Raw genomic sequence first — 23225 nt, forward strand, 5'->3', positions numbered from 1 at the left:
TCATACGATGCATAGACCATGTAAGGTCTTTTGTCTCAAAAAAGTGTACATGCCTAGAGAGAGATAAGATCCTATGTCATTTAATAAAAGGAAGTTGAAACTACTTTGTCTTCAGCTGTCTGAATATCCTTCAATAATTTATAACATTAACAATATGTTAATGGAAGGAAGGGAGGGAGGGAGGGAGGGAGGGAGGAAGGAAGGAAGGAAGGAAGGAAGGAAGGAAGGAAGGAAGGAAAAAAAGGAGAGAAAAGGAGGAAAAGAAAGAAAGAAAGAAAGAAAGAAAGAAAGAAAGAAAGAAAGAAAGAAAGAAAGAAAGAAAGAAAGAAAGAAAGGCAGACTATTTAGTTACTGGTAAAGAAGGAAGTCCTTTTAGAAGACCAAACCAAAATAACATTTTAGAACTAATAGTAAGTGACTCTCACGTTTAAATGGTGCATATAGATCCCCCCCACCCCATTAGACTGTTTATTTACAACAGCTGTTGTCAAGAGTTTGCCATGCCTTCCTGGAATTATGTCGATCTACTCTGTATGTAAATAAGGAACTGGCAAAATGATGGAGGAATTAAGGAACAGGAGAGGAAAAGATGTATGTTTTCAATTGAGATTTGCAAGGAAATGACAAGCTATTGAGAAGGAGAGGCATGGAACAGCTACTCTAGATGGCAACAGAAGTAGAAAAAAAATTGTGGGTCAAAGTGAAAGAAGTTTGTGTAGGGAATCTGCTGGCACCCAATGAATTGTGCTGGCAAGAAAATTGATGACATATGACACAGAAAAGAGACCATGATAAATTAAGGCAGGGAGTTTGTGTTCTTATTTTAAAATGAAGGATGTGAGTGAGAACATACTGGCCTCAAATGTCCTAATAAATTGTTTTGACTGATCTGTGGAGGACTTTCATTCAGAGGTGAAATACAGCAGGTTCTGACAGGTTCTGGAGAACCGGTAGCGGAAATTTTGAGCAGTTCGAACAACCGGTAGCAGAAATGTTGAGTAGTTTGGAGAACCGGCAAATACCACCTCTGGCTGGCCCCAGAGTGGGGTGGGAATGGAGATTTTGCAGTATCCTTCCCCTGCCACACCCACCAAGCCACACCACGCCCACCAAGCCACGCTCACAGAACCAGTAGTAAAACATTTTGGATTTCACCACTGCTTTCATTTGTAATGCAAACTGTAATATTACCAAGAAGGAAGCATGACAGGATGACTTGGACAAAATCATATATTGATATATTGCACGTTGACACGGAGCATATATTTTCATTTTTTGCCATTCTATAAAACAGGGGTCTCCAGCCTTGGCAACTTTAAGACTTGTGGACTTCAACTCCCAGAACTCCTCAGCTAGGGTTAAATGAAATCTGGAATTCGATTTGTCAATCTATCAACTCTAATTTATCAAGATAATGAGCAGAGACCACCAACCTCAAACTCAAACTTTGAGGTAATTAGAAGCATGAAGGTTTCCCCCTCTTAGATAAGCATTAGAAGCACAATGTTGTGTTTATTTTATCTTTTCTTTTATGGAAGAGAAGGATAATATCCTTTTGGCTAATTTAATTAACACAAATCCCCAGGATTCTAAGACTGTAGATCCAGAAAACAGAGCAAGCTAGGAAACAGAAGAAAGTAAATATAAATTAGAGAAAGCGTTTTGATCTATAGAAAATTAATTCGTTTCATTGATACTTAATGCTGAAATGAGTCTGAGTTGCATGATTTTTTTTTTAATTCTTAGTTTCGTTTTGATCTGCCTGCAAAAGAAATTATCCGTTCTCTCTGGAGAAGAAAGGGCTATAGGAGAAGGTTTGTTTTGTGCCAAAACAAACAAATTCTCTTTTCATCTTTTCCACAAAACGTTCAGTGCTATTTTGTACAGTTATCCAAAGTTTCGTAGAGGTGATTCACTACAGAGAAATACATTTACAAAGCTGTTTGCAAAGCAGTGTGGTTCCTGCACGTCAGTCTGATTTTGACCTCCTTCTCAGCCTTCCCTCACAACACTATTTCAAAGATTTTCAGGCTGAGCAACTTTCATTATTCAGTGTGGAAAGCCTGCAGCCAGCTCTTAAGGGAAGAAGACTTTAAGACTATCCAAACTGTTTTTGTTAAGGTAAACTGGCTGGTTCTTTGGCTTCCATGGTCTAAATCACTTCATCAAGATAATCTACACCACTTTACACAGGCCTGTTATATTGTTCAGGATCCAAGTCGATGTACAACATTGATCATCCAATCTAATGGGGGATAGCATGTGCAAGCAATTTGTGCATAAAAGTTATGTAATGAGCTCGAAAGAGAATAAAAAGGATTCATTTGAGAATTAAACAACTAAAGAAAACCCTTCTTTTAAAAGTTTCTTTTAATTTTTGTAATCCAGTTTTATATTTATAACAGAGGTGGGTTTCAGCAGGTTCTGACCAGTTCTGGAGAACCGGTAGTGGAAATTTTGAGTAGTTTGGAGAACCGATAGTAAAAATTCTGACTGGCTCCACCCCCATCTATTCTCTGCCTCCCAAGTCCCAGCTGATCGGGAGGAAATGGGGATTTTGCAGTAACCTTCCTCTGGAGTGGGGTAGGAATGGAGATTTTACAGTATCCTTCCCCTGCCACACCCACCAAGCCACACCCACCAAGCCATGCCACGCCCACCAAGCCATGCCCACAGAACCGGTAGTAAAAAAATTTGAAACCCACCACTGATTTATAATCATTGAATGTTTATTTTGATCTAAGAGTCACTCAGAGTCATGTGAACTGCTAGATGGGTGGCAAATAAATGTAATGAATAAATAAAAGATGTTCCTGAATCAGGCTATTGTTTGGTCAGGGGGGTGGCTATAAAACTCACGGCCTGTGGGCCTGATGCGTCACGCGCTGGCCATGTCCAGTTTAGTGAAGGGAAAAAGTCGCGCTATATCATGTGATGCCACCGTGATGATGCGAGTTTGATATCTCTGGTCTAGGGCAACGTTTCCAAACTACAGCAATTTCCACATGTGTGGACTTCTTGGACAATTTGTAAGCGAGGGAGAGAGAGAAAGGGAGGGAGAGGGAGAGAGACAATTCTTGGAGAGTATGATCATTGCTGAGAATTCTGGGAATTGAAGTCTTTGTATCAGAGTAACAGAATTGGAAGGGATCTTGGAGGTCTTTTATTCCAACAACTAGCAGGAGACTCCATGTCATTTCAGACAAATGGTTGTCCAATCTCTTAAAAACCTTCAGTGTTGGAGCACCCACAACTTTTAGAGGCAAGCCATTCCACTGATTAATTGTTCTAGTTGTCATACTAGGAAAATAGGGTTTCCCACAATCTGCTTCCAACAAGAGACTGACAATGGAAAGCTAAATAATTTGGGGAGAAAGCTTGTGCTTTGCCTTTGGTTTCTTTTTTTTTTTTTTATTGAAAAGGTTTTCAAATACAAATTTTTCCCCCTTTTTCCCCCCCCTCCCCCCCCTCCCTAACCCCCCCTCCCCACCCTTCCCCCCCTGTGACTTCTTCGTAACAAAAAAAAACCCTAATTCATAACAGATTACTTACTCCCTCCTCAAAATACTGACCTTTACTTACTAAAAGTATTATAAATCCCCCTTTATCCATACATTTCAGAAAAGAAGAAGAGAGAAAAAAAAACAAAAAAACAAAAAACAAACACATTATACTATAACTATTATAAAATAACTCTAATTTAGCATAATAGTGTTTTATATCTATGCATTATTGCAACAATTCAAAACCACCTTCCACTTTAAAACTATACAATAAGTCCTACTTTAATAACATTTCAAAGCGGGCTCCCCATAAAATCTAATTTAACATTTATTCCACTCTATCCATTTCCTCCACTCCCCTAAATGTATCACTTAAAAATCCCTTTTCTTAAACTAATCAGTCTGTAGCTAGCTTATTCACCCACTGTCTTACAAATTTACCATACACAACAATTCTTGATATCTTTAATTCACTGCCCACACTACTTAAATATATATATATATATATATTCCATTATATCTAAATAAAAAAAGAAAAGACAATAACTTTAAATTTATAGTCCATATAATATCTTCTTGAAGTCTTTCCACTGGATTGTTAAAACCAACATCCATAATAGGGTGACATAGCTTGCGGATGCAACAGTTTATTCAAGATCTCCAATCATATCTGCCCCCATCAGTAGTAAACATCTTCTTATATATATAAAAGTAAAAACAACCACCCGAGTGACATTATAATTGTATTCCATATAATAATAATTGTGGGTTTCATCAGGATTATTAATTTCCATCATCGTATTGGGTAACAACCCGATCTTCTGCATGTCCCAATGTGATTCTCTTGCCTTATAATTCAAGATAATTATAATATATTTATCAACACAAAAAAAAGTTTCAAAGTAGATAATTCAAAACCATCAATTTGAGGCTCTTTCCATGTCCCAAAATTACGGCAATGCAGAGATCTGCCACTATCCTCAGGATGATATTGACCAATATGTCGCCTCCTCTATGTTTTCACATAATCATTCATATTTTAAAATCACTGGCTTCACTGTTGCTTGGGTTAGAAATTTCTATTTTTGTACAACCTATTTCTTTTTTTGTTTTCTTTTTGTGGGTTTGACCTCCATCCTAATTTTTTGTGTCTCGCATTTCTTTTTTATCCCTTGTATATCCTCTAATTGGTTTCCATGCTTGTCCTTGCCTTGATAAGTCATCACATTAAAATCAGATGGCACTTCTCTCAAATTTGTAGATAATCCAGCTGGGGTATCCGATAAATCCAAAGGCAATTTATCTGGTACAGTCTCTGTCTTTAGTTCCAGCTCCTTCTGCTTATCCTGTATTATATCTGAAGACGTTAAATTCATTTTCAACCTATTTTGATAAAATTCTTCCGCTCTTTCAACAGTATTTAACTGGTATCTTTCTCCTTGATATCTCAATATAATACCAACTGGGACGTCCCACCGGAATTGAATATTTCTCCTTTTTAACTCAGACACCAGAAAGCCAAATTTCTTCCTTTCCATTAATATCTTAGGTGGGAGTTCCTTGTAAATCCAAATCTTTCTTCCATACAATTGCAAATTAGAATTGAAGGAATTTTGCACAATTTTATTCCTAATTTCTTTATCTGAAAAATAGATTACCACATCTCTAGGCAATTGCCTTTGCTTGGCAGTCCAGGAGTTTATTCGATAAGCTCTGTCAATCCTACAAAACACTTCCTCAGGTTGAATCTTTAAAATCCCAGCTAGAAATTCAGAAGATATTTTCCTTAATTCATCTCTGTTATTTTCCTGCAAACCTCTAAGTCTTATTGCATATTCTGTGAAATTATATTGTATCTTTAGAACCTCTTTTTGAATCCTCTGTTCCAGATATTCTACATTACCAGACTTTTGGTCAGCATCCATTTTAAATTTTTCTTCTGAACTATAATCCTGAATATTTAACAAATCATTTTCAATTTTTTGAATTCTATTGTCCAATTTATCTTGAATTTCATCCATTTTTGACTCTAGTAAATTAGTATTTGTATCCAACCGAATCATGAATTCTGACAATTTTAAAATTTTTTGCTGCAAAAAGTCAAACTTGGATTTCACCAATTCCTTAGTTTCCTGCTTAAATTTTTCAAGTTGCTGATTCACAATCTCATCCCTTCTTTCAATCTCCTCTAAGAGAAATTCTATTATATTAAAATCAGGTTTCTGGGACTGAAGAGTTAAAACTTGTTCCTTTAAATTCTTAGTGGGGGAATCCCCCCCACCTATTTGTTTGTCTGACTTCACAAGCCTCAGTGCCATGTTTCCGCCTAAGCAGGCTTTGTTAGAAGAAGAAAAAAAAAAAACAAGACAAAAGACTTCCAGCCAGCAACACTCAAGCCTCCAGGGAAAAAAGAGAAAAACAAAAACAGGAGCGGAGTTTTGTCTACAAATGTAGCCAGTGGTATTTATTCCGCTACATTGTAATAATAAAAAACGGAAGAACTTTCCCTCTCAAACTCTTCTCCAGCCGCGGCAGACGCCATTTTAAAAAGAAACTTTTTTCCTCTTTCTCTTCCTCTATTCTCTTAAGTAATTTTTAAAAGATAAGTAAAATACTTGCGCTTCAGTATTACAGGTCCAGCTCACATTTTCTTTGAGTAATCTGTCAAATTCGCAGGCTTGCTTTTGACGCCTGGCTCTGCATTAGCAGAGGTCTCCCAAAGCCCGGAGCAGCGGCTGGGGATATGGGGCATCTCATCCGCTCCATCCCAAAAGTAAAAGAAAAACTTTTGGGACTCTGCAGAGAGTTCTACCCACCCCTGCCGGCTCTATCTCCGTTTCCTCATGGGAACGGAGTTTTTTCGAGCCGCCGTTCCGTTGTGAAGGCGGCTCTGACAGGCAGTGGAAGCTGACGATCCCAAAGGAACGTCTGGCGGCGGCCAGCAGCAAACAGGAAGTCGCCTTTGGTTTCTTTATTGGAAAAGCCTCTTCCAGGTCAGAGCTTCCCAAACTTTCTGACTTCATGGTGCTTAGTGTCTTAGTCATTCGTTTTTCATGTTTTTCATTGTTGTTTTTACTAGGCTAAAAATATACTAAACTTTTTCATTAATTAAATAGTTAAATCCAAACTCCTAAATATGTATTTATGTCCAGCAATTTACTACCTGTGTTTTCCCAAAAAATAAGACTCTGTCTTATATTTTTTTGAACCCCAAAATAAGCGCTTGGCCTTATTTTTGGGGAGGTCTTATTATTTTGGGGCACGTGGAGCAAGATGGGGCTCCTCTTGCTGTCTTACCTGATTTCCAGCTCTGCGTTTAAATATTTTCAGGGAGGGCTTATTTTGGGGGGGGGCTTATTTTAGCGCATGCGCTCAAAAGCCCAGTTGGGCTTATTATCAGGGGATGTCTTATTTTCGGGGAAACAGGGTAGTTTTTTCAAGAGATAATACACCCAACTTTAAAAGCATTTTTTAATTTCATTCTTAGATAACCAATAACAAATGAGGTGAGACAGGCAGCAAATTAATCTAATAAATAAATAAAATCAACACAATTACTTACTGATGGAACATATGTACCTGCTGGTGACTGCACAGTTTCTCAAACTTTAAGTATCAAATTGCGGTTCTCGTCCTGTTTTTCCGTTTCATATTGCTTTTTGCCCCATATTTTTCATACACACACACATATACATATATATATTTATATATTGTATATCAGCTAAACTCTACCTCATTCTAGAAGATGGCTTATTAGGAACTCTATTTATTATATCCCATTTAATAAGATCTAATAAATATAGTGTTTCAGTCATTGTAATGTAGATTAGTGGCATAATGTCACAACTTCCACATTAATTCACAACTTCAAAAAGAACTATCAACCTTATATCTAAAGAACAATTATTTGTTGTTGTTGTTAGTTGCAAAGTCGTGTCTGACCCATCGTGACCCCATGGACAAAATTCCTCCAGGCCTTCCTGTCCTCTACCGTTTTCTGGAGTCCATTTAAACTCACGCTGACTGCTTCAGTGACTCCATCCAGCCACCTCATTCTCTGTCGTCCCATTATTCTTTTGCCCTCAATCTTCCCAGCATTAGGCTCTTCTCCAGTGAGTCCTTCCTGCTCATCTGGTGAAAAAAAGAAAAAGAACAATATATAGTTCCCTGCTATTGCAACAGTAGCAACAATCATTTTATTTCAGGAATTGGCAGTGTAACATTGATGGGTAATAGTGTACCCTCATCAGTCCTCAATATTGTCCCAAATATAAAAGAAATGATAAATTTTAAAAAATTTGTAAAATCCCATGTACTTGTTAAATTTCATATGCCCACATGAAATCTCGCAAGCTTTTGGGAATGGCATAATCAAAATTGCTTTATGAACAGTGATCTGGTAATTTGACTATTATTTGGCATCAGTGCCATTGCATAAACATTCAGAATGGTATCCTTTGCTTGAAAAAAAGCTGCCAATCTTTGATCTATAGTGTAGTGGTGGGTTACATGAGCACAACCTGAATAGTCCTGAGAATAGTACGGTACAAAAACATATCGTATTAAACTGTAATTATGAGAGTGGGTCACAACTAATGGCAACACCTAGATCAGTGAAGGCTAACCTTTATTGCCGTCACATGCCAAAAGTGGGGGGAGCACGGTGGGTTGCGTGTGTGTGTGCCCACACCCATAATTCAATACTCCCCACCCCCTGTTCTGTTCTGTTCTGTTCTACTCTACTCTGCTCTGCTCTGCTCTACTCTACTCTACTCTACTCTACTCTACTCTACTCTACTCTACTCTACTCTACTCTACTCTACTCTACTCTACTCTACTCTACTCTACTCTCTTGGAAACTGAAAACAAAATCCCAGATGTTATTAAATATTAAATTGTGACTTTATTGGTTCCAAGAAAACAACATAGTTATATGCCTGTAGTGAGAAAAAGTTTTGCTTGACTCAAGAGAAATTAAATTTCATCTTACTTAGATTGGAATAGCTAGTAGGCAGATAGGTTCTACTGTAATTATACTGTCATGACATGTATTTTTACCGGGCTGTGTGGGGTCTTGATGAAGTTGTCAGCCACAGTGCCTTGTACTGCTATTTTATCATTTCTGTTGGAGGAAATAATGACATTTTGTGCTAATGTTTCAATCTCTTGGCTCGATCCCTATACTAATTTCAGCAAATCTTCATAAATTATTGCATTGTGAAATATGTATTCCTTATTTTGTCCTGAAATACCTTGAATATAACCCAATGTTTCATAACATGAAATGTGGTGATGAAACACGATGAAATGTGAATTTAATAAGTGTAGTCTTGCATCTCCTAACACCCAAAATAAAGGCTTTGTGTCACAGGAACAGTATCAAGGATCTGAAATGCAAATGAAATTAGGACAAGGGAAGGTTTTGTGTCATAGTTTTATTCAGCTATGTCAAGAATTAGAAATGCAAATGAAATTAGGGGAAGGACAGATACTCCTTCAGTATATCTGTTACTTGTTGAGGTTAATCTGGTTGAATTCCAGTTAACTTCCACCTGTTGCTTCTTCTCATATTTTCCAAAGCTCCTGAGGGTAGGACAAGAAGCAATGGTTGAACACTTGGTAAAGAGATATCCAATCTGGAACTAAGGAGAAATTTCCTGACATTGAGACAATTAACCAATGAAACAACTTGACTTCTGGAGTTGTGGGTGCACCATCGCTGGACATATTCAGAAAGGATTGGATAATCATTTGTCTGGGATGATATAACATCTCATGCTAAGGACAGGGGATTGGAATAGAAGACCTCCAAGGTTTCTTCTAACCCTACAATTTTATGAATTTCCAGGTCTAAATTTATATCACTTGCCAATCATAAAGAAGTCTATGGATACCCTCTGACTATTCTGCCCCATGATCTAGAGCAGGGGTGTCAAACTTCATTTCATTGAGGGCCGCATCAGGATTGTGGTTGACCTTGGGAGACTGGGTGGGCATGGCTGGAGTGGGCATGGCTACCTCGATGTTGCTCACATTAGGGAGCACCTGTGGTGGCCTGGGGGGGACTGGGGGGAAATCCATTGTCTTCAGTTCACAGCCGGGGGTTGGTGGCCCATCACCGCTTCCACAACAGCCCCATGATCTAAGGATGACCACATTCTGGCCCAAATGGCCAGAATGGGCCAAGTTTTAGATCAGTGCCCAGCCAACTTGGGCTGGGACAAGGCACCGGGGACCGGTCCTTCATTGTTTCAAGGCAGCCCTATGGGCCAGATTTAAGCACATTGCAGGCTGGATTTGGCCTGTGGGCCTTGAATTTGAGACCCTTGATCTAGAGGAAGACTGGGGAACAAGTAGTGCTCTGGATATTGAGGAATTACCATGCCTTATTATTTAACCATGCTGACTGGTGCTACTGGGAATGCAATGGGAAATATTTAGACCCTTACAGTAAGTGTAAAGATGGTCAGGTAGATCTGAATCATCCAAGTACCTTGGGCTTGTTTATGTTACAGTATGAACTGGCTATCGATCAAAATGTAACCCAATTAAACCAAAATAAAGCAAACAAATAAAACAGATTACAGTGGCTAAAAACGTTCAACGTAGGTGAAAATTATATAACAGCCCATTAGAAACTCCTGCTTCAGAAGATTACTAAGTAAGAATGCATTGAATTGTGTAGGTATGTAGACATATTGAAGGCACAAGCTGATAGGAGCTGAGGATTCTCCACTAATTCTCTGATTTTACGAATGTCTACAACATCTTATCACTGCTGATTTGGAAGGGAACAATGTTTATAAATCCTCTGAATGTGGGCACATGTATCTCAAGTGCTATGTCCTGAATGTCTATGCTCTGATTTTTTTCCTGTCCCTGATATTGACCGTGTGTCCTTCTTCTGTCTCTTTCTTTAGGGGCAATATTTGATGAATCTGCAAAAAAGGACGAGGAAGTGTTTCGCATGGCCGTTTCTGATCTCAACCAAAACGATGAAATCTTACAAACAGAGAAAATCACCATATCTGTGACTTTTGTGGATGGCAACAACCCGTTTCAAGCAGTTCAGGAAGGTAGAGTTTCCAAAGGCTGATTTGTTTCCCTGTTGTGTTTTGGTGACATTTGAAACCTTTGCCAATGAAGTCTTGTTGAAGGAGTTTGCTTTGGATATGGGAAGGCATTTTGTTGTATTCTGTCAAGTCTGTCAGATGGATGAAATGTTTATTCTTAAGCGACAGTGACTTGGAGCAGCAAATTTTGCTTTTAATCATAGTAATTAATTAGGGGAACTTGAGGCATCTGACAGAATGAGCTCTTTCAGTCTGTAGAAAAAGATTGAACATGATTGTCCCCCAAAAAACTGAGGAGAGAGATTTCTTATCTCACCATGATATTTATTTTGATCTAAGGCCAGTGTATTCTGATGAGTGAAAAAATATGAATTTAAGACGTCTTAATATGAATGAAAGTTCACACTTTTATCCATACTATGATGGCGTATGAGAAGAGAGGTAGGAAATTGGTGTGCTTGCTCAGTTTATGATAAGCCTTTTGCCAATAAAATTTGGAAGAGTTAGAAAGTTACATTTGTTCAAAAATCAGGAGGAGTTAATCTGTCCTGCTACTTTCCCAAGTTATCAATATAGTTTTAAGTGCAGTTATATATAACTGAGTTTTCATTGTTTTGCATATGTAGCAGAGGCTAAAAGAGAGATCAGAGATTTAGTCTTGCTGAAGTAACTACATTTAAGAATTTCATCTTTCTATAGCCTGCAAAATTCATTATTGATTCATGTATTCATATACATATGCACCACATTCTGGGATTCTACATTACGATTGTGTATGTGTGTATTACTGCATTAGTGGAATGTTGGAAGGTAATTGATTTTGATTTCTGCTTTGTATAAGTAACTACTAGTATTTTCCTACTACTCTTTTCAATTCAGATTGATTTATTCTTTTTTTTTAAAAATAGGTTCATTGAAATCAAGGGAAATTGGCATAACAACTATTATAAGTCCCAGTGATCACAATAGCTGTACTTTAAGAGTTGTCTAAATTTGAATCCACTCCTGATGTTTTGTGCTATTGTATTGCACTGTGCAAGAAAACAGTTTGTTTTGTTTGTTGAACTTAACGGCTTTTACAGTTATCATTGTGTAATTAGAACAAACGTGGCTCGCTTGATATTTCTGCTAGAGCAAGTGTGGTAATTTGTCTATTATACCACGATGAAAATATAGGGTACAGTTGGTTTTTTCCAAAGACTGTAATTTAGGGTTTCACGGACTTTAATTTGGGGGTTTTAAGTAAGTCTTTCTACGGTAGACCCAGGAGGAGGAGGTGTTTTCTTTGCGACTAGTTGCTAAATACTGTTCTCTTTTCTTCAGTAGCATCACAAAATTTTTGAATGAAATAAAATAATGTTTTAGGAAATGAACAATGGGATGAAAACAAAACCAAAGTAGTTGATCCTATCTTTTTCTTAGAAATTAAATGTTATCGCTGATGCCTTATTTAAGCAGCATTTCCTTTGCCTGCAGTTTACACAACAACCCATTCCTTATTTTAATAGAACAATTGTCTTATATATAATTATAAACAAGACCTGTGACATTCTCTGTAGAGTTTTGCAGGAAAGGTATTTTATTGGAAGATGGCTCTGTCTTCCTTCTTGAACAAGTGGTCATCCTTTTTAATCTCCTTGTGTAAATTATTATGATACCCTGAGGCTTCTTTCTTCCCTGATAGAGATCTCAAGATGCCTAGTTAATACTCCTCGCTTGATCGATGAAACTTCTGTTATGAAAGTGATTCATTTTTTTTCTCCTTGTATACTGGAAAACCTATTTTGTAAGTAAAACTAGAACGTGATCTCAGGAAACAAATGCGTATCTTACAAAATGCCATAGTCTAAAAATGCCATATCTTTTAAAATTAAAATAATCCCTTAGCATAGGGGTGTTGTCGAACTCAATTTCATTGAGGACCGCATCAGGGTTGTGTTTTACCTCGGGAGGCCAGGGTGGCTGTGGCCGAAATGGGCGTGGACAGGGTGAGCATGGCCAGGTCAACGTCACTCATTTCGGGGGCACCTGTGGTGGCCAAGTGCTAAGGCTGGACTTCCCTCAGACCCTCCCTCACTCTTATATTCTTTCTTCCTTCCTTCCTTCCTTCCTTCCTTCCTTCCTTCCTTCCTTCCTTCCTTCCTTCCTTCCTTCCTTCCTTCCTTCCCTCCCTCCCTCCCTCACTTCTTTCTTTCTTTCTTTCTTTCTTTTTTTCTTCCTTCCTTCCTTCCTTCCCTCCCTCACTTCTTTCTTTCTTTCTTTCTTCCTTCCTTCCTTCCTTCCTTCCTTCCTTCCTTCCTTCCTTCCTTCCTTCCTCTTCTCCTTTTTCCTCCCCTCTTCATTCTCCTTTCTTCTTCCTTCCCCTCTTTCCTTCTTTTTCTTTCCTTCCTTGCTCTCTTCCCATCTTCCCTTCTTTTTCTTTTTCTTTCCTATTTCCCTTTCTCCTTTCCTGTCCCTTTTTGGATGGTCAAATGCGAAAGGGGAAACATTTCTCCTTTTGTTTTGTTTTTTATATTGTTTTGCTAGCCCTCTGCCAGCAAAAATGCAGTGGGTTGAATCTTGCGCTGAGCATCAGAGGTGGGAATTGCCAGGATAATAATTGACTGTTGAAAATACCGCAGGCTTTATTTTTAACTGTATTGATTACAATTCCTTTATTATTCATTGCTGATCTGTTTATTTGTTTAATCAATATTGGTTCTTGCTTTCATATTCTTAAATATATCTGAGTGGCTTTTGTAAAGCTTAGTTATTGTCAGTACTGCATTTGAAATCACTTTCGATCGAGCTGAGTAATCACTTACTATTACAGCTCTGCACATGCTCTGGTGGCTCTCAGAATGTTTTTCTTTCCGATATCAACTTGATTGGAATGCTGTACGTATGCAGAATGACAGGAATTATGGTTTTAGAAAAATATAATGCATATGTGTAAAAATAAAGGAAGAACATCTGCATTTGTCCCCTTTCTGTAATCATACAAAAAAAAATGAAAATCAGGTGTTTACAGAGATTCTTAGCCATCCAAATCTTGGTTGTCTCAAAGCATCTTTCTTTCTCCAGATGCCGGATCGCCCTGACCTTGACCGAGAGGAAGAATGCTATTGTGTCTACCAACAACCCCTCTACTAAATCCCCCCCTCCTACTTTCCCACACATGAGAAGGTGGCAGCATGGAAGCTTCCGGCCTAATATGGCATCCAAAACTGACAGATGCTTTTTTAAAAGGTAACTGGACTTTGTTTTTCTTTGAAGATGTTTCGGACAGAACCGAAGAAGCTTCTTGGATGAGAAGGGAAACATCTTTAAGGAAAAATAAAGGAAGTCCAATTGTTTTTTGAAAAAGCATCTTTGGGATGAAATTCAGGTGACAGCTCCTTGTTTTCAGCATTGTTTATATCTTTCTTATGTAGTCACTATCTGTACTGGGATCCAGATTAAATGAATTTGCTTCAGCTACATGTCACAGTTGTGATTGAATCTCCTGTAAAAACCTTTAAAGGATAAAATAGCTAAAGGTGTAGTTAGTGGTACATTGGAGTGGCTTATCTCTACCTCCTGACTCCGTTTCAATGGCCTCAAAAATATGGCACCACTGACAAGCATATTCCACATTGAAAATGTCCCTTGCTCTTGAGTGAAAGGAAACATAACATTATAGCACAGATTTTCTTTCACTTTTCTAGCCAAGCTTTAACTATAAAATACAGAATACAGCAATTCATCAAACATGAAATTAAATGTGCATGATTGAAATGAAGTCAACCAGTTCAAACCCTAAATCTTTGCCCCATTTTTTTTTACATTATGATTGGGGTTTTTTCCCCATGTTTTATTTATTTTATTTATATAACATTCAATTTCCATCAAACAGTGTGTGATCTGGGTACATGTATTTTTGAACAGTCATAATCCACATATTTGTTGTAGTATTCATCACAATAATATTGATAATGTAATAATATAATAATATAATAACAATAATACTTAACATCATTTTCTTTAACAACTTTCCACATTAGCATTTCCTCTTTTTATGACTCCTGCTTTCTAACATCTGTTTTTATTGACTAGCCATTGATAAAATACATCCCATATCAAAAAAAATATTCAATTTCTTCTTTATCCTTAATAGTGAGCGTTAATCTATCCATTTCTGCGCATTCTAATATTTTCTTAATTATCTTCTCCTCTGACGGAATCTCATCATTTTTCCATTGCTGTGCAAATACAATTCTAGTTGCGGTTAGTATATATAAAATCAGATATGTAGTCCTTTTATCATATTTTTCCAGTAGAATGCCCAACAAAATTATCTCTGATTTCAGGTCTATGTGTTGCTTTGTCATTTTTTCCAACCATGTATTTTCGTCCAATATTTTTTTAGCTTTTCGGCATCTCCACCACATATGGTAGTATGAACCAGATGGTTGATTACACTTCCAACATTTAGCAGATCTATCTTCATACATTTTTGCCAGTCTTGCCGGTGCATTATTGCACCTACAGTATGATTGATTAATGGCTTTTTTTTTTACTCCTGAGGACAGTGAAAAGGACTCTAGATTTACATACAATTTTTAAAATTAAAAATAATAGCAAAAACAAAGTTATTGATTCGAACTTCTTGCAGTTTAGCTATACAGATTTATCGTCTCAATTGACTTTATTCAGAGGTATAGAAGCCCATAAAAATGCTCAGAATGGGTACATTTATATTATATATTTCTCAGCATAAGCACATCTTTATTTTTTATACAATTTCACTCAAAAAGCAATTCTACTACTATACAGCTAAACCAAGCAATTCATGTGCATTACACAAGGTGCTTTGGGTTGATTAAATAAATATCAGAAAATGCACAGCAATGTTTCTACTTTAATATTCTTTTTAAAAAAGGAAAAATGTGCATCCATACGGAAGGAACATTTGGGCTAGAAAACTGTGGATGAACTGGTATGTTCTTGCACACCATTGCATTGGCATCCTTCAGTCTCAAAAGACTATGGTATCGTGCTATGGAAAGAGGTCCTAAAACAGCATCTAATGTGACTAAAAAGGCCAATTCGAGAGTGGCAATCCCTTCCACACTGAGGGCAGATACATTCTGTCCCCTGCCCAGCCCCCAGATTTCGCTGGTTCTGGGACTGCCTCTTTGCCTCAGCCTGCCGAACAAGTGTCTCTTCGAATTGGAGAAGGCCATGCTGTGTCTTTAGCCTCCAAGTTGAATGATTGGAGGTCAAGGTTTCCCAGTTGTTAATGTCCATTCCCAGGGCCTTTAGGTCCCTCTTGCAGATAACCTTATATTGCAGCTGTGGTCTTGCACACCATTGCTGTCATTTAATGGTCATCTGGATTTTTGCATTCATATAAGTTTAGCCTATCATATCTAAAACTAATTATTTATAAGATGTAGGTTCTCCTGCTTGGGCGGGTGGGGTGGGGTGGTTGGACTAGATGACCTACAAGGTCCCTTCCAACTCTAGTAATCTGTTAATGGTTACTTTCACAAATAAATGAGAATTTCAAGATTGGAGGATTAGAGGAGGCAGAGATGCTGAATTTAAAGATGAATTGTATAAAGTGGCCAAGCTGCCTTTTAAAAGAATCTATGCAAAGTACTTCTAGACAGAAAACACACGAAGAAATATTAGCAATAGCAAAAGCAAACTATCAGAATGGAGCTGAAAGGTCTTTTAGTCGAAACCTCCTGCTCAGGCAGGAGACCATATACCATTTCAGACAAATGACTGTCCAGTCTCTTCTTAAAAACCTCCAGTATTGAAGCACCCACAATGTCAGAAGGCAAACTGTTCCACTGGTTAATTGTCCGTGCTGTTAAGAAGTTTTTCCTTAATTCTAGGTTGCTTCTCTCCTTGATTAGTTTCCAACCATTGTTTTTTTGCCCTGCCCTCTGGTGCTTTGGAAGATAAGTTGACCCCCTCCTTCTTTGTAGCAACCTCTCAAATACTGTATATAGCAATAGCACTTAGACCAGTGGTGAAATCCTGTTGGTTCTGTCCGGCTCACGCAAATTGGTAGCGGCGGTGGCGGGTGGTTCGACGAACCAGTAGCAGCGGCAGTGCGAGGCTCCGCCCACCCTCCTGGACATCATTACTTCCTGGTTTTAACCAGGAAGTAATCTGTATTTGAGCCTCTGCGCATGCACAGAGGGTCGAAAATCAGACGTGACGATGACGGATGTGACATGACTTGCGAACTGGTAGGGAAGATAAGTAGATTTCACCCCTGACTTAGACTTACAAGAGCACTCTCTAAGCAGGGTTTACAGAGTCAGCATATTGTCCCCAACAATCTAGGTCCTCATTTTACTGACTGGCCGAGTCAATCTGAACCAGTGGGAATGCAGAGTTATCATGCAACACTGCATTCTAACCACTGTGCTACCAAGGAGCCTTGGTGGCGCAGCGGACTAAAGTGCTGTTAAGTAGCACTTAGCTGCCTGCAATTATTGCAAGTTCAATTCTCACCAGGCTCAAGGTTGACTCAGCCTTCCATCCTTCCAAGGTAGGTAAAATGAGGACCCAGATTGTGGGGGCAATAAGCTGACTTTGTATAAAAAAACACCGCTTGGGGGGGCCCAAAAGCCCTACTAAGCAGGTATATACAAAAGTATGAAGGCTATTGCTTAACGCATTGTAAGCCGCCCTGAGTCTCCGGAGAAGGGCGGCATATAAATCAAACCAATAAATAAATGGCTCCTACATTCCATAATAATAAACATTGTGGAATCCTTGGTGCTTTGTCCACTTGGTGTAGGGTTTCCTGCCTAAACAGGGAGTTGGACTAGAAGACCTCCAAGGTCCCTTCCAACTCTGTTATTTTATTCTACATTACAGATCTTCACAGATATTGTTTGAGAACACCTGGTTGTTTGCTTGCAGATGTTTCATTATCTGAACATCTCCGGTCAGTGAATAGTTAAGTAATAAAAAGTCTGCAAGAAAATAATGCAGTTCAGAGGATACCAAGTTAAAACCTGAGCCACACATATTCTCTTTTAAGAACAACTTTACCAGAGCAATTGTTGTCTGCCTGACTAGGTAGACCAATCCAGAAAATCAACTTGATAGAAAGGCTCAAACTAGCTTTTATTGCAATAGCTTGAATAACAGAATCGAGCAAGATCAATTTTGTTTCCTTCTAGAATTAGGGAAATATCTGACTGATCTACTTCCCAATATCATCTCATTCTAGAGTTTTAAAAAAACTTCATCTCCACTTGCCAGGTAATAATACCTTCATAGCTTCATCAAAGTCGCCTGCCTTATGCTCTGCACTTGTCTTGATTTGCGAGCTTGAGAATAGCAAAATTTTAGAGGGGCAGTCTAGAAATAGCTATTTCTACTCAAACCTGTGAAATGTAGATGAGATTAAAAATATCTCTTAGGCACTGGTGGACACTTGCATTTTCCAAATAACATTTCTAGCTATTCTTCTGGTGAGAGATCTGCTTTTTTCCCCCCAAGATCTAGGCTATCATATATCATTAACTATCTTGTCCCTGGCTTTGCAGCATTAGTCATGGAGCAGCTGTGCAGTGCTCAATGCCACCTGAGGCTTGGTTTATACCTAAATGAGTCTTTATTCCCTTCAGTGGGCTTAGCAAAGGAAATCTTCTCCAAACGCTTCTGCAAACTTCTGACTTTCAAACACTTCAAAGTTGTAGCTCTTTCAGCTTGAAGCTCTGATCTCGTAAATTGAAAAGTCACACTTGCTTTTAGAGAAACTTTTTGGAATGTGTCCTAACACTAAATTTCAATGTGGCAATTTTTAATTTTATTTTTTACTGTTACACTTTTTAAAAAGTTTTAAAAATCTTGTTTGGGGGGTGGTTTTTATTGGCTGCTTCGTTCTTGACATCCCTTGGCGTTGTCTTCTGCTGAGTCGGACTATTAGCCCATTTAAATCATATTGTTTGATTGACTACAGGTAGCAGAAAAGGTGAATTAAACATGGGGCTTCTTTAGCCAAAGGATTTGCTTTCACCACTGAGCCATGGTGAATTTCAGCGTTTACCATATATTTCTTATCATTATAGCTTCCTTAATTTTTAGCATTCTAGAAGTGATTGAAAATATAAAATATGGGTTCACTGAAAATGCAGGGATAAGCCAGAGCAGTTTCTTGTTTCAGAAAGCCAAGTAAGGCATTACTTATCTCTAGGTAGGCATTATTAAATTTATAGAATCAAATATGAGCATGTACACTCCATGCCAAGATAATATCAATTTCCTACACTGGATGTTAATCTTCTTACGGCAAGAATAGGAAAACAACGAACCATGCAGCACTTCCTGAGATGGGTTTCAGCAGGTTCTGACCAGTTCTGGAGAACCGGTAGTGGAAATTTTGAGTAGTTCAGAGAACCGGTAGTAAAAATTCTGACTGGCTCCGCCCCCATCTATTCTCTGCCTCCCAAGTCCCAGCTGATCGGGAGGAAATGGGGATTTTGCAGTAACCTTCCCCTGGAGTGGGGTGGGAATGGAGATTTTATAGTATCCTTCCCCTGCCACGCCCACCAAGCCACTCTCACCAAGCCATGCCATGCCCACCAAGCCACACCCACAGAACCAGTAGTAAAAAAATGTGAAACCCACCACTGAGCACTTCCACACAACCAGGCATTTGTAACTATTCAAACATAAATACGGATAAAATTGTACATGGATAAAATTGTACATAGATAACATTTTACATATGTATAATTTATAGACGTAAATTATGATTTCTAAAACCTTTGCCCACAAAGGTTCTCCTCTTGCAGACTTTGAAGTTGAAGTGGGCTTATTGAGACGGTTTGTGTGTTGAATACTTCCACCTGAATCATTTCAGAATGATGCTAGAATCTGTGAGCCCAAAGGTGCTTTTTGTCAAGAGGCAACTGGACTTTCTTATTTTTTTTCCCCTTGAAGTTGTTTCGTTTCTCTTCCAAGAAGCTTCTTCAGTTCTGACTGGATGGTGGCAAATGGAAGGGTTTACACTCCTTGCAGAGAGCTGGTCATTTGCATTCTTTTAGAGAGTCATTGAGGCCACTTGGAGTTTCTCTGTGCCCTAAGGGTCACTTGAGTAGTGCAAATGGGTATGGATCCTTCTTGGAACTGTTGAAAGGACTGTGTTGCGGACTGAAGATAGATGATGTTGTATCCATCCCCCTCTGTTTAGAGGGGGCAACCATGACCTGGATGACTAAGAATCTCCATGGACATCTAGCATCTGTGAGCTTAGAGTAGAATAATGGGCCAATAAACAAATGAGGCTTTAGTGACATTTCTGAGAGGCAATCCCTTGGAGACTTTCAACTCTTCCTGAAAAACTCTTATTTTGGATCACCATTTCCATAGCATAAGATTGGATTTGATCTGCATCAAGTACCTGATTCATATCCCAAAGGAACACTTGCTTTGAATGCATCTGGAAACCTACCATGTACCACTTTTGGAATGAGTTTGCTGTGCTTTGGGATACAGTCAATTTAGCCAATGTTTGTAACAGCTCGCATGCCAAAGCCAACTGCAAGGGCTTGCTGTACTCATTTTGTAATTATTTTTATAGGTTACCTTTCTATAAATAATGGAAAATTTCAGTAGTTCAAGTTCATTGTACTTCAAGTACAATGCTTCTTCTTCTTCTTTTGCTTCGTTCCTTTTTAAAAAGTATGTTATGAACAAAGAAATAATGATTCAGCTTGTTCAATGGAATGCTAATTGAATCCCCTCTATTTTTTAAACCTTAGCTCGAATGCATAAGAACACAAGGAAGTTAGCCCCAGCAGGATGCTATAGGATTTCAGGCCTGAGTAACAGGCTGTAGAGTAAATGATGTTTGTGGGGCAAGTGTGTATTTGAAGGTTACCAGGGTTTCTTTTGACAAAAGTTTTATGATCAAAAATTATGCCCTGGTGAATAAAGCTCCCCTGGCTGTTTGGATCTTGAAGCAATACGATGATAAGGTTGTCCTTTCCTATTTTCCTGATTGCAACAGAAAATAGTTTTAAAATCCTCACATTTCATGGACTGCTAAATTTCTGGCAGATGCATTAAGGGCTTGGATTTGATGTGCTGTTTATTAACTGGTGCATGTTCAGCTTCAGATTAAACCTTTAAGATATCGCAATTCCTCACTGCTTTTCAATTTTCATTTTCAGGTATGGTCTCTTATTCCATAATAAAATCTGCTGGATCTTTTTTTTAAAGAGATATAGTCACATTTAAGGGTAAGAGTAGGTTGAGTAAAATCTATTGGGTTGAGCAGAATGTGAAAGGTAAAGCATTTGGCAAAGAAGTAGAAGAAAGAGAATGTAATATATGCATGCTCTATTGCGTATTGGCCCAAACACTATTCAACATTTTAAAAGCTTCACATTGTGCACAAGTAGTCCTCGACTTACAACAGTTCAAAGTTACAACAGCACTGAAAAAAGTGACCTATGATTCTTTTTTCCCCACGTATGGCCATTGCAGCATCCCCATGGTCCTGCGATCAAAATTCAGATGCTTGGCAATTAACTCATATTTATGATGGTTGCAGTATCCCAGGCAGTGGTGAAATCCATTTTTTTTTTTACTACCGGTTCTGTGGCTGTGGCTTGGTGGGCGTGGCTTGGTGGGGTTGGCTGGAGAAGGATACTGCAAAATCTCCATTCCCACCCACTCCAGGGGAAGGATACTGAAAAATCCCCATTCCCACCCCACTCCAGGGAAAGGTACTGCAAAATCCCATTCCCTCCCCACTCTGGGACCAGCCAGAGGTGGCATTTGCCGGTTCTCCGAACTACTCAAAATTTCCGCTACCGGTTCTCCAGAACCTGTCAGGACCTGCTGGATTTCACCCCTGGTCCCAGGGTCATGTGGTCACCTTTTGCTACCTTCTGACAAGCAAAGTTAATGGGGAAGCCAGATTCACTTAACAATCGTGTTACTAACTTGTCAACAACCATGACCTGGATGACTGAGAATCTCTACAGACTTTTAGCTATACAATTTGGGATGAACACTTTTTGAATGGTGTGGGAGTAGGAATGGATTTCCAGAGGAAAAAATATTGCAGACTACAGGAACCAGGAGCACTTCTCAGCTGACCCTGAGGACACAGATAAGCCTCTAAGTGTTTCAATGACCCTCTAAAAGGATGCAAATGACCAGCTGTCTGCAAGGAATATAAATCCTTCCATTCCCCACTGCCCTGTCAGAGCTGAGGAAGCTTCTTGGATGAGAAGTGGAACGTCTTCAAAAGGAAAAAAAAAACAAGAAAGTCCAGTTGCCTCCTGAAAAAAAGCACATTTGGGACTTAACAACTATAGTGATTCATTTAACAATTGTGGCAAGAAAAGTCATACAATGGGGCAAAATTCACTTAAGAATTGTCTCACTTAGCAACATAAATTTGGGACACAATTATGGTTGTAAGTCAAGGGAAATCTGTATATAAGGAAAGGGGACAAAGGATATAGCAGTCTATTATAAGTCCAGTTCATGCATTAGTGGAGTTCAAAGTGGCTCTCCCAGTAAAAATAGCTATATTTCTAAATTGCACAGGACAGGGTATCTGTCATAAAACATTTAAACTGGAATAGAAGTGCTAAGCTCTTCTAGCAAAGTAATCATTTTGTATTTTTTTAAGAAAAGGTACCTTCAAACTTGTAACTAAAGAAAAGGGGTGAAGTAAATTTGGATCCTCCATACTACATATTTTTTTCTCCCTTCAGCTCTCTCTTTTCCCTAATTTTTAGTATCCAGTCCCTATCTCTGTACGATCTTGGAGCTGAGCTTTCTTTCATCTCTTACCAAGGGAAGATACAGTATGTGTTCAGACCCAGTCTTAGCAGAAGGAAGAAACAGACTCCTTGTCATGAAAAAAAATCCCTCTTTATTTACCTCTTGTGAATTAATTGCATTCACCCACTGAAAAGTCCAGGCAATAGTCCTTCAAGGAGTTAAAGGCAGTAACAGACCTTATCAGCTCCTTGTGATAGTTGCAAAGCCTTGAGCTCCCAGCTGAAAGGCTGCAAATTAAATTCTGGCAAGCAGTCTTTGTGGCACGAAACACAATGAGCACAATCTTCAGATGTACGAACTGTTGTCTCCTACGACAACCACTCCCCTTTCCTTCTATTTATTCCCCAGCCAGCATTCACACGGGCCATTCAGCATCCACATGTGCTTTGCTTCCTGAGTCAACTCCTTGTCCTCTGTTGTTTCACCTCTCCTAACTGCTCTGTGCTTACGTGCATCTGGAACAGGCCCCAGCTGTTCTTCCTCCTCACTCATATCAGCCTCCAAAGGCAGCTGCTTCTCCGGTGGCTGGGAAATGTCAGACAGCCCTGGCTCTATCTCTGCATCTGATGCAGAGTATCCATCAGAGCCTTCCCCAGACTCCAGAACTGGCCCAAATTCCTCCCCAACCTCCTCATCGTCCGAGTCGGCCGCCAGCTCCTCTGGCAGCTGACAAGCCACAACAATATGAGCCCAGAACTCAGACATTATATTGCTTAAGATCAGTATGATCAACAGGCCTAACTGTTCTGCTTAGCTGTTTCTGTTTTATTTGTGTATGTACTTAGAGGTTTGTGTGTGTGAGAGAGAGATTTCCAGTCTGAAGATATCAAGTGTAGGGAAGATACTACTT

General features: G+C 38.8%; 1 protein-coding gene across 2 annotated transcripts in view; it reads left to right on the forward strand.

The window, feature by feature from the left end:
• GRID2 (glutamate ionotropic receptor delta type subunit 2) overlaps positions 1–23225 on the forward strand; it is a 1144662-nt gene that overhangs the window by 261304 nt on the left and 860133 nt on the right. For both annotated transcript variants that reach the window (XM_034440485.3, XM_060686953.2), the window contains exon 2: positions 10424–10579. In XM_034440485.3, the coding sequence (XP_034296376.1) occupies positions 10424–10579 (156 nt within the window). The remainder of the gene's footprint in view (positions 1–10423; positions 10580–23225) is intronic.

The sequence above is a fragment of the Pantherophis guttatus genome, chromosome 8 (genome assembly GCF_059756535.1).
Source record: "Pantherophis guttatus breed Tessera chromosome 8, ASM5975653v1, whole genome shotgun sequence".
NCBI classification, from domain to species: Eukaryota; Metazoa; Chordata; class Lepidosauria; order Squamata; family Colubridae; genus Pantherophis; species Pantherophis guttatus.